This window comes from Juglans microcarpa x Juglans regia, chromosome 1S (genome assembly GCF_004785595.1).
Source record: "Juglans microcarpa x Juglans regia isolate MS1-56 chromosome 1S, Jm3101_v1.0, whole genome shotgun sequence".
Taxonomy (NCBI): Eukaryota; Viridiplantae; Streptophyta; class Magnoliopsida; order Fagales; family Juglandaceae; genus Juglans; species Juglans microcarpa x Juglans regia.
In genome coordinates this window covers 25,699,282-25,712,548 of record NC_054595.1, presented here as the reverse complement: position 1 = coordinate 25,712,548, position 13,267 = coordinate 25,699,282, and the positions used below count along the sequence as shown (strand labels likewise).

At 34.2% G+C, this 13,267-nt stretch overlaps 1 protein-coding gene across 1 annotated transcript; it reads right to left on the bottom strand.

The window, feature by feature from the left end:
* Nucleotides 1-3,508: 3,508 nt before the first annotated feature.
* Nucleotides 3,509-5,747, bottom strand: LOC121247715 (protein transport protein SEC13 homolog B-like). The gene is given in 4 exon segments (XM_041146128.1): nt 3,509-3,902; nt 3,905-4,522; nt 4,525-4,658; nt 5,523-5,747. Coding segments are annotated over 3 exon segments (900 nt in total). The 5' UTR covers nt 4,640-4,658; nt 5,523-5,747; the 3' UTR covers nt 3,509-3,735.
* Nucleotides 5,748-13,267: the final 7,520 nt, after the last annotated feature.

Below are 13,267 nucleotides of genomic sequence, written 5' to 3'. Positions count from 1 at the left end.
TAGGATAGAATCATAGAACGGTCCGGGTTCATTTTTTATATGCTAATGTTTTTAATAAAAAAGCACTTTAGAGTTTAGAGATTTTGTATTTATATCTTAGATTATTAGAATTAATATGTTGCACTCTGGTTTTCAAAAATAATAGCATATCTAATTGTGACGATCAAGATGAATGAAGATATTTTGTTTGATAATTGAGTGCCAATTACAATCAGCCATGACTCAAATTGGAGTTACTATTTGTTACTTGAATTTTATAGTGAAATTGGAGTTTAAGCTATGGCTCAAATTCAATTTAAATCAACGCTTACCGTCTAGATTACTCATGTCTAATTTTCATCAAGTATGATGCTATTTTTATCACACTAAAGTAGAGAAGTCACACTTAAGGGCTTGCGGAGTGCTACAATGGGCCTGGGTTATAGTGGCCCAACGAATCACTCCACTCAAAACTCAAACTTCTCTAATCTGATAGAGCTCATACCAGTTTGTTAAAGATACGAACGCTCATCCGTTTATGATAGGACATTTGGGATGTTCATTCATTTAAAATGAGTAATTAGCCCAAATGTCCCGAGATTCAAATTTCAAATATTGGACAAAATAGTTAATTCAGATGATCCTAAGAAGTCAAAAGTTTTATTTAAAGAATTCAAGTACGCTAATAAAACTCTTGAATAATTTAGCTCTAAGAAGATTCTTATCAGTATTGACGTAGGCATAGGAGGCGCACCATCAAACCCCCCCAATCCACCTTACTCTTTAGTTACATGAAATCGGGAGTGCGTAGCTATGAAACACGACCTTAATAGTGACCGGATACAAAATTGATGATAATTTGGAGATACTAAGTTTACTTATTTGTCAAAAAAAAAAGGGGGGAGGGGAAAGAAGTTAATATTTTAGGTGCCATTTTTTGAATGGCAAACCAAATTGGATGCACAATGTATGATACAAGGTACAAAAACGACGCAAATATTGAATAACTTGTGGACAGGTCGACTCATTGAATCAGGCTCTTTTGGAGGTGGCCGTTACCGAGTGAAAATAGTTTTTAAATAAAAAAAAGAATTAAGGGCAATCAATATATTAATTAATGAGTTAAGATTAAGAAAGAACATATGAATGTTCAAAATTTACCCCATAAGAATCGATCTCCTGCAGGTTTTGTCGCTGTGACTCCTCCAATAATGTCCAGCATTACAGCCGGATTCCTCTGCTCCTATTTATTTTAATTTAATTTAATTTTTGGCTCGGGGCCTGTGCTTTCCCATTATTTAAAAACATCTCCATCTGAAATTTCAATATTTTAAGCCTAACTAATCCTACTTTCTACCCCTATTGCCCCATCATTACCTGTTATTATATTGGCCACCCACGTTTAAGCACGATGGTTACAGCTCAACTAAATCAGAAAAATAACGGCCATGATGTTATCCACGTGGCTGCATCCAATGATTTTCACTTTTTTTTCTTTACCTGCCAAGTAAAATCTATTTTTGTTTTTATTTTTTTAAATAAAAAAGGGACAACGTTAATCGTTATTTAGTCACACCGATCCCCATGTCAAATTAACATTGCTAATAATTGATTACAGTTAACTGTGCGGTGAAATTCTTTGCAATTTAGTAAATTCGCTTAAATAATTTCTCTCTTTTTGTTTTTTCCCTTTTAGTTTACTTTATTTGCTTAAAAATTAATATTCCTTCTTTTTTTTTTTTTTTTTTTTTTTTTTTTTTGTGCAAAAGGAGGAGTCCAAGGACCACGTGACAAAGGTGGAGGTGGTGTCAGCGATGCATGTGAGAGAGTTCTTCAAGGTTCGGTACAAAAGCCAACCCATTATTGCCCATTGGGCTTGTCAATTCCACGTGGCACGAATCCATTGACCGTTTTGTCACTTTCCTTTTGTGCCCCCTCACACGTGCGTGCCAAGCATGTCTAAAACCAACGTGATAGCACGTGCAAGCGAAGTTAGGACGACGGCACATTGGCACCCAACCTTTTTAAAAAATAAATAAATAACTCAAACTCACCTTATATTTTGGTCCACGGATCGAGTCCATGATGGATTTGGACAAATCCATGCAACTTCATATTCCAAGATCACGCACGTGCAGGTTTTTCCTCCGTGTTTGAGGATCGAATTTCCTATTATTTGCGTTGTATTAATGTAATTATTATTCAAAGAAATGATCAGGAAAAAAAAACGGTCAGCGCCCTCTTTGTAGTGTATGGATGGGGAGCAAGTATTTAATCCTAAAACCTGATTTTTTCTTTTGTTTTCACTTTACTCAGTGATTGTTGTAATAGGATGTTTGTTGGAGAACTCCACACCCTCCTCATATGTATCTTGTTTTCCTTATCTCAATCATATATTTGTTTGTTTGGAGGAAAAAAAAAAAAAGAAGCTTGTTCCTTGACAATGATAAAGCCGAAAAGAAGCGTGCTAATTGCTGTCAACACATAGGACAATCATCATAGGCTGAATCATACCAAAAGCACTTATAAGTTTTCCCTGAAGTGATAAAGGGTGAATGGAGGATTGGGAGTCAGGGTGGTTTCTCTGCCGAATCATATATATATATATATATATATATATATATATATATATATATATATTACTTTTTTCATGATGGGAGAATCACCTTAGTGTCCTTGGGACTCAAGGACTCACCATGGAACCTAAACTCTTGGAAAGACTAGCACAACAATTCATCACTATGATCTCTCATTTAAATCGTAGTTTGATCACAAGAAAAATCGAACATGTGACATGGGGCTCATGCACACAGGTTCACCCTTACCACTTGGGCTATCTACATGTGGGTGTGCCGAATCATATAAAATATTAGAATGCATGCTTTTATATATATATATATATATTTATATATTTATTAACCAGCAGAAAGTTGCAGTCATCAATATAGATTATGTAAAAGCATTGCTAATAGACTGAAGGATATTTTGAAACCGACATTAGAAATCCACCATTACTAATTCGACGATGCTATGTCCATCGCTCCCAGCTCCCATTGAGACCTACCATTAGCTATAATTTGTCTTTTTTTTTTTTTGTTTTTTTTTTACGTGTATTTGTTAACACTTCTAAATATTTAAAAAAAAAATCGCAATACTATTAAAAAAATAATTCCTTAATCATTAAGCAAAAAAAATAAAAAATTCAAACAATAACACCAAGCAATAAAAATCAATGATGAGAATATCATTATCCTTAAAAGATTACAGAAAAACAAGGTACTACAACCACCGCTAGTAGCTTCCTTGGAGCTACCGCTAGTAATTTTGGTTTTTTTTTTTTTTTTTTTTTTGCTTTTTTTTATATGTATTTTTTTAACACTTTTAATTATTTAAAAAAAAATTCATAACATTATTAAAGTAAAAAACAAAAAAAAAATGTGAACAATAGCTCCTGGCGAGTTGGCGTTGGGGGCAGTGGGACTAGCATTATTTTTACTAATTTCAAGAGAGTTCCCAACAAACTAGAAGCTACGCTTCAATCCTGAGAGTCTAGGCTTTTTTATCACATATCGCAGTTTGAAACTTTCAACAGTGTTTTCTTTTTCAAATGTATATGTGTAAAACATTGAACAATGTCAGCAAAAGTTCTAACATAAATCATAATGTAAAGAAACAAAAACACCTACAACATGTAAAAGAAAAACATTCAGAATGGAATCCACTACTTTTGAGCGCATAGGTATCAAAATATGGATATTATGGCTCAACTGTAGTCACCTGTTGCCATTCCCCATCTACCGCCTCCTTCCACAATGTCACATTGTTGTTTCCATCAGCCACGGCCAATATGTTTCCTGTCAGCGACCAGGAGACCCTCCAGACAGGAGTCTTAAAATCATTCAAAACCTTGCCTTCCCATTGATCCCCTCCTTGGCCACAGTCCATATGATGACTTTGCCATCCTGTGAGGCACTTGCAATTGTAGATTTTGGAAGTCCCAAGTTGGGTGCCCAGGCGACATCACGAACCCAATCTGTATGCATCTGAAGAGCTGGAAAGCAATCCATCTTCCAATTCCCATTATAGAGCTTCCACACCTTCACAGTATTATCACAACCACCAGAGCAGAGTTTCTGAACAGGATCAAGCAAGCCGGAACCGACAAGAGCACCAGGCGCTGTTGAGGGAGCCCATGAGACAGAAGTTACACCAACTGGGTGAGCTTGGTCTATCCTTGAGGTGTCCCAACCACCATCTGGTCTTGCAGTGAAAACCGAGATGTTTCCATCAGAGGAACCACATGCTAAACAAAGACCCACTTCATGAGGTGCCCAAGCAATAGAATTGACAGAAGACTTGTGGTCATCAAAGACATGGGCTTGGGTCCACTCGTTCTGGTTACCCTCCTTCCATATTGTCACACGCCCATCATAAGAACACGAAGCAAGTAAAGACCCGAATTTTGGGTGAGCCCAGGCTACCTGCCAAACAGGTCCTTGATGGCCGGTTAAGGTTGCAAGATGTTGAGAGGCTGCATTACTGACCCAATAATCTTAATGGAATGGTCAGACGAGGCCGTGGCAACACGCTTACCATAGTAGTCCATAGCAACATCGTGCACCACATCTTGATGACCAGTTTCAATCTTTTGTGAAGGCATTTTTCTGTGTGATTATCCACTGCTTCAAGAAAAAGGGTCACTGGATTTAGTATCTCTATCCATCCTTCAACTGTTTGCAAAATAATCCAAATCCTCATAAAAAAATAGATGATCTACAATTTTTTAACATACCCAATGTTTTGCTGCCCCGAATGTACAAGGAAAAAAAAAAAGGGTGAAGTATCTCTATATTTTTTTTTATAAGTAAGTATCTCTATATAAACAAATGAAAATTCAAAAGGCCGATGACTAAGTGAATTTCATGAGCTATCACTTGTTTCTAAGCTACCAAACTATAGACATGCGAATCTCGCTATCTCAGATTTTCAGTTTCTCTTCTATTTCCTATATTTTCTCAGCTATTAAAAAACAAAAAAGGATTTAAAATAGGGTATAATTTGTTAAAAACATTTTTTTTTTTAAATGACGGAAACCACCCCAAGGCAGAGCCCTTAGGCCTCACCCATAGAATCTAAACTCCCGGAGAGACTAACACAATTGGAATCTAAACTCCAATTTAAATCGCAGTTTGATCTCAAGGGGAGTTGAACCTGGGACATGGGGCTCATGCACACAAGTTCGCCCTTACCACTTGAACTCTACGGGTGGGTTAATTTGTTAAAAACTCCTAAATGCAGATCTGATAATCAGAAAATAAGAAACCGTTGTGTTAGATCCCGGATTTCACTAACTGGGATTGGATATAAGCAAGCGAGCAATCTCCTTCCGCAAGAATACGAACCAATACAATTTCAACCATTGGCCAAAAGGCTTTATACAAGTGATCGGCCGAATCGGACCGAAAAACCCTAATAAACTAGTTCGTAGATATTACATACATGGATAGAAATGATTTAAGAGATACAAGAAAATATAAGCACACCTCGTGAAAACGACGATAGTGTGGACGAAACGCTGCGTTACGCCGATCAAGGCGAATTGTTCGATCTGCTGCTGCTGCTGCTGCCAACGAGTAAAGGAAGGAGAGAAGGGAAACGCTATTCGGTGGAAGGAAATGCTAGTGCCCCAAGAGAATGGAAAGTATGACAATTCAAAGACCTGGTGCAACCGCCGAATGGATGAGGCCCAATGTCATGGATTTCTCTAAGATCTGGGCCTAGCGGAGACGGACAGAGAAATAATACTCTCCGAGTTTAAAAAAGACACGATATTTTCGTCGACAAAACATGATTATGGACCATGGTATATGAAAGTGTCTTATTTTATCTTATTTTATCACATTTTATTATTATAATTTTTTAAATTTTTTATATAAAATATAATAAATAATTTAATTTTTTCAAATTTTAAAATAATAATAATATTAAAAAATAATATTTTATTCAACTTTTAACTTTTATCTAAAATCATCTTATCTCATCTCACTATCCAAACTGTACTTATATTAATGATTATTTCTATTTTCAAGTTGGTGTTTAGAGCATATCGTCCATATCACTTAAATATCAATATCTGATTTGTAAAATTTGAAATTTGAAATTTATCTTATAAATTAAATGATATGGTATAAACATTTTAGTAAGTATGAGATATACACAAACTTAAAAATATAATTTTTTTTTTTTATTAACAATATGACATGTCTGCATTTCAAAACTATTTGCGTTACAAATACCACACAAAAGGAATTCTAAACAAAGAAAAACAAAATACCACACAGGTGTGGCGTGGCTGATATGGCGAATCAAATGATATATATTACACATTTTAATCGCTTCAAATTCAATCTCATTGAATCGATATGGCAGTATCTGTAATTTCCACAATTTCATTATATTTATATGACAGTATTAATAATTCTTGGATCAATTCTTATCTTCTATAAATAATTCAACGATTAATATATAATATTTTATTAATATAGTTTAATGAAAATGAAATACGAGCCTAATAATTGGTATTAGCACGTTGTCCTCATTGATCTTTTTCTAGCTTGATGGCTCCTACCCAGATGTCAAATGTATCATACCCACCCATCAAGAAATTGTCCCACTTTCCATTTTTCATGCTTTGTAACCATTGACCAGGAAAAGATAAAAGTCTTGCACCAAAATAACACACGAGCAAGGAAAAACATGTGAAGTGCCCATTCATAAAATCGTAGTTACTTTTCCACCCTCAATCAATATGCGAGGATAAATGAGTCTAGTTATAAAAAAATTTCATAAAAATAAATTTATAAACTGACGTATCTTGATATGCTATGCTGTTATAATTATGAAAGTTAAAATTTAATCAAATTAGTATCCAATAATTTTAGAATTTTTTAATCAATGATTAGGTTTTTAACAATTAGTATTAGAGCAAGGATCATGTCACACAAGTTAAAGTCATGAAAGGGGTGACCTATAGGCTAGATTAAAATACTTTGGTACCATTTATGATCATAATGTTAAATTAAATACTGATAAATGAGTGAAGCCTTCAAAAATAAAATGATTTTCACTGAGTCAGTATCGATAGAGTGGGCTACTGTGGAAATCGAATTTAGAAGTTTGGTAGAATATTATGATCTAAAGAGTTAAAGGTTTAACCAAATTAATATTCAATAATTCTAATACTTTTGGATTAATTATTAAATTTTAAAATTATTTTTATTACAAAATAAATTTAATCAATAACAATAAGTTATGTCAATTTATAAATTTATTTTTATAAAATATTTTCCTCACTATAGAAATTTCAATGGAAGAAAAAATGACATCAGTGAAATAGAGCCATCGAGTTCAGCGGAGAAAGCAGGGCCGTAATTTACTATCTATTATCTAATAACACCATCGTCAAAACGACCTACCACCTAACAGGATATGAGCACTATATAGGACATAAGACAGGTTGACTGCAGTTTTTGAATCCCCTTGCCAATTAAGCATCTGAGAAATTCTCATAATAGGAAGCCGGCACGGCATACCCCTTGGGACAGCATTTTTATTTCTCATTCGATGAACTTGCATATCAGTCTCCATTTCATAATGGAAAGTCCATGCATGTTCAGCGGGCTCCGAGATCATTATTACAAGTGGAGCCATTTCCCTCCATGTATATAATATATATATAGATAGATAGATAGATGTATTGTTCGTGGGTAAAATCTCAATGGCATATATGGAGACCAACCCAAAAGGCCATCGTCAAGGAGTAAATAAGGGACGAGTAGGGAAAAAATATGTCAAGAAAAATGAAGAAGACGACATAAAAAGGAGAAAGATGAAAAAAGCAAGTCAAACACGTAAGGAAGTAGTGACAAAAAGTTGATTTCCCCAGCTACTACTGACAGAACCACAATAAAAGGGATATGCGATTCAGAGACGAGAGGGGATTGCAAGGACATATAAATCATCTTCAACATCAGAATGAGAGCTCTAAGATATTATATTCTCCATAAAAGAGGTATCTGACCTCTACTATATAAAGAGAAATAAGAGACTATAAAATACTCATATTATAATAGATTGAACCTTCAAAAGAATCGAGGACGTAAGCTTTGTGTTGAATCACATAAATCTATATATCTCCATCTCTATTTATATTTCCTGTATTTATTTTTTATTAACTATTATGGATGTACGTAGGGGCACTATACCACAGCTCCGAAATGCTATTGAGGACTGCAAACCACTTCAGTGGGTCATAAATGACTATTTCTTTCGTTCTGATTTATTGTACAATTTTCGAAATTAACACGAATATATTATATTATTTTGATGGCATTTATCCTCTTTTCTGATTACTCAAACCTTCTCATTTAAAAAAAAAAAAAAGGGTAAGGATTAACGAACTATCACAACTTGTGTGATTTTTCATATCAAATATTTACTATTGTCCCTTTTTTTAAAAAACATGATGCCAACGGTATGATTGAGCTTTCTACTAAGAGAGAGGGCAAATCCAAAAGCAAGGGACGGGGAAAATCCATCGTATTTATTTACAAACTATCACGAGTTTTTAAGCTCTCTACTACGATAATATAAATGGTGAAGGAGAAAAAATTAAAAAAAAAATATACATAAAATGTTGAAGAAGTCGTGATCCTTTGTTGATTTATATAAATCACGATTCTACAAAATCTCATACCCTCACCTATCTATCAATATATATAATGGAGGAATTAAGGATTTCAAGAGATTGAAGATGATGTCTCTCTTGCGATGAATCACTTGGAGTCCTTGTGCGTAGTGGTGTCGGTAGATAAGCCAGGTAGGTTTGTAGAGCTCTCATTCTTTTATTGAGGTATATTTCGTTCTTTGGATTGATTAAGTCCTACTTGACATATCTCTTTTTATCTTATCTATTGGATTTTTCTTTTCTCTTATTACTAGTGATAAGTTTTCAATAGATTGGACCCAGTCAACTTTATCCCTAACATTTTGTAATTTTTTTTAGTTTAGCCGTTGCCATTCTTTTCTGGTCTCGCTTGTTTACACAGATGAAATGAGATAAAATGATATAAAAGTTAAAAATTAAATAAAATATTGTTATAATATAATTTTTATTTTGAAATTTGAAAAATTGAATTATTTATTATATTTTACGTAGAAGTTTAAAAATTTTGTAATGATTAAATGAGATAAAATGAGATAGTTTATGAAAACAAACGAAAATTTGTATACATTATATGTTTTATATTTCATTCTTTATTGCTTTAAAATGCTATTTGGATAGTGAGTTGAGATGACATGAGATGAATTGAGATAAAATGTGTTTGAGTCATGACTTATGATAGTTGCTTGGTATAAATTAATGATACGTATATTGTTCTGATTCCCAAAATAAAAAACCCCACACAAGTTTTTGAATTTCGTCCAATTAACTTGTGTAATGTTACACACAAGATTATAGCCAAAGTCCTAGCAAACAGATTGAAGACTATTTTGCCTGATATTATATCTCCAACTCAAAGTGTTTTTATACATGGGAGGCAAAATTCTGACATGTTATAGTAGCTTATGAGGCTTTACATTCGATGCACTGTAGAGTGAAAGGATTAGATGGTTATATGGCTTTAAAGATGGACATGAGCAAGGCATATGATATATTGGAATGGAGTTTTATAGAGGCAGTAATGGAAAAATTGGGTTTTGACAAAAAATGGATAGATCTCATACTAAGATGTGTTAAAACAGTTTCTTACTCCCTCTTAATTAATGGAACTCCTCAACCAGATTTCTTACCCTCAAGAGGAATTAGAAGAGGATCACCCTATCTATTCATAATATGATCTAAAGCACTCAATCAGTTACTTTACAAAGTAGAAAGTGAAAAGGTTATTTCTAGACTATCTATGGCAAGAAGACAACTTACATTAAGTCATATGTTCTTTGCTGATGATTATGTCAGGTATCATCAATACAATGGAGTGGAATACTTTATATGTTAGGCCTATATGAATCGGTCAAATAATGAACAAAGAAAAATTGAGCATATTCATTAGTCAAAATACAAGGGATTCAACAAGAAATAACATTCTAACTGTTGCAGGGGTGAGATCTACTATTTCCTATGAAACCTATCTAGGATTACCAGCTTTGATGGGGAGGTCTAGAATTAAAGCATTCAAGAATATTTTGGATAAGGTGAGAGGGAAACTTAGTAATTGGAAACTAAAATTTTTATCAAAGGCAAACAATGAAGTGTTACTTAAATTAGTGATACAAGCAATTCTCACTTACTCTATGGGAGTCTTAAAATTACCTAAAGGATTGCTACAAGTCTTAACAAATTGATGAAATGATACTGGTGGGGACAGATTAATCAAGAAAGGAAGTTTAGCTGGATTAATTGGCAGCAAATGAGAAGACTAAAAGCTACTAGGGGATTGGGGTTTAGAAACTATGAAAACTTTAATCTAGCTTTGTTAGTTTGGAGGATTCTTAAAAATCTTAATTCCTTAGCAGCAATTGTATTAAAAAGCAAATACTTTCCCAATACCAACTTTTTCAATGCCAGGTTGGAAAGCAACCCCTTGTATATTTGGAGAAGTATTTTATTAGCTAGACCACTATTATAGGAAGGTATCTCATGGAGAATTGAAGATGGTAAATCAGTTATAATTTGAAAGAATAAATGGCTACCACAACCCAACTCATTCAAACTGCAAACTGGTATGAATATCTTGGGGCCAGAGGCAAAAGTTGAGGATCTTATTCAAGAAGAAACAATGACCTAGGATCTTAACTTAATCAAGGCAACATTTTCTAAAGAAGAATCTGATCTCATAAGCTAGATACCACTTATAAATTGCAACACGAGAGATACTCTAAGATGGAGATGCCTAAGTAATGGGTTATTCACAGTAAAGAGTGGTTATCATTTTCAATGATAAATTCAAGAATGCAAAAGGGTAAATGCTCTCAAACTACTCAACATCAATAAAAATGGACCAAGATTTAGAAGCTACCTATCACCCTAGCAGCCAATAACTTCATGTGGAGAGCTTACCTCAATATTTTACCTACTAAAGCTAACCTATGCAGGAGGAGAATTTTGGAAGATTCAACATGTCCAATCTGTTTAAGGGAACCAAAAACAATTGAGCGTATACTATGAGAGTGTCCCTCACCTACAGACATCTTGGGCTGATGTTCGAGAAAAATTCAAAAACAAATGTACATTACAACAGTTTCAAGAATCTAGTGGAAGACATGTTCAAAAATCTGAATCAAGAGGAAATGACAGAATTTTCTATGATTTTATGGAGCATGTGGTGGAAAAAGAATCAATGTCTTTAAAAACATTACGATTGATCCTAACTCTATGATATATAGGAACCAACAGATGATACAAGACTTAGCCTCACCAATACAGACAACTTGTATTCAACCTACAATTTCAAACACAACAGATAGCATATGTATGGCACCTCCATCAGGTTTTTGCAAAAATCAACTGGGATGTAACAATTGATAAACAACATTGCAAAATAGGAATTTGCATAATGGTGAGAGATGAACAAGGCAATTTCCTGGCTACTATGAGAAAAAAAAAACATTAGTTCTTAAGCCACAACTAGCAAGGCAATGGCAGCATTCACAACTATTAGATTTGACATTGACTTGAGAATGAAGAAGGTTGTAATGAAAGATGACTCAAAAAGAGTAGTAGATGCAACTCAACAAAAATTTGAGGACGACAGTTACTTTAGTTTGATCATATTTGAAAATAGAGATAGATTCATTTGTTTTGATGAATGTAAAATTAGACATACATATAGAGGTGTAAATGTACTAGCTCATACACTAGGCAAGAATGCTTTGTCAATAACAGACTGGATAGTGGATATGAAGGTCCTCTTGTATTATCTCTGTTTTCTTTAACAACTAATCAATGAAATGATGGTTATTCAAAAAAAAAAAAAAAAACCCAACCCAAGATTAAAAACCCACGTAAGAATATAAATGATAGAGTGACTTAGGCCCGGTTTATTATTATTATTATCCGGTAATAAATGCAAGGTAACATAGCCAATTCTAATATGCAGCATGCTCTTGGAATTGGAATAGAGATACGACGTGCACAATGTAAATAGAAAGATTCCGCCATAAATATACGCTGGTTGTGCGCATTACGCACCAGCAGGACGTTAGCTGTGGTCAATCTTGTCCTATCCTATCCTAGAATTAGATAGCTAGCGGCGTAAATACACGTTAGGCGTGCGCCTTCTTAAACACGCACACAGAGCCGGGGCAGAGTCGGGGGGCACGTTAAATCGCCCACCGAAGAAGCCCCCACCATCATAACGTCCTGGCCACGTAATCCTCCAGCTCATCAGGCTCTATTCTCGATGTCTTGTCTTGGTGGACCCCTCTCCCAGTCGCTTGTCGGGCCGTGCACTCACTCGCCTCCTCTTCAGACTTCTCGTTTATACGTACGTACGTGCTAATTGCAATATGTACATCGACGTATTGATGGATTGGTGCGTGAAGCGTGAACCTCGTAAATACAATACATACATGCATGTATGAGGCATGTGAAGTGAGAGGAAATGTGTGTGGGGTGGGGTCATGTCTGCAACCAAAAAGATCTTCAATGGAGCTGTAGGCCCATGACCAATTCCAAGGGACCAAGGATATGCGCCCAAGTCCTACAAATAAAAAATAAATAAATTTTATATTAAAAATAAAAAGGATTGTATTTGATTACTGTCCCCACCAATGAGAATTCAGATTTATTTTGTCCATTAATAACTGATTAATGTGATAGAGTATCATATGTAATGCATGCTTTAAGTTCTGGATGGACATGCATCGATATTTTGTTGGATGGACATGCATCATTGCATGAGATGGACATCTATTTATAATTTTACACCGTTACATATTGGGTTTTCCATATAACAAATTGAGAATTTTGAATTATTAAATTAAAAAAGAGATATTTCCCTTTTGTGAACATTCAAACAATTAATTTTATCCGTTAAAAAAATTCAGTTAACATGGAACTCGTATAAATTCTTAATATTCTTTCAATCCATTCTTAGTAGGAAAATTGGAAGGGAACAACGATTTCATACGCTTTTTAAGAAAGAAAATATTAAAAATATATTTATTCTTCCAATTTTACTTATATAATTATACATCATGATATGTCAATTATTAATAAAAATTTAAA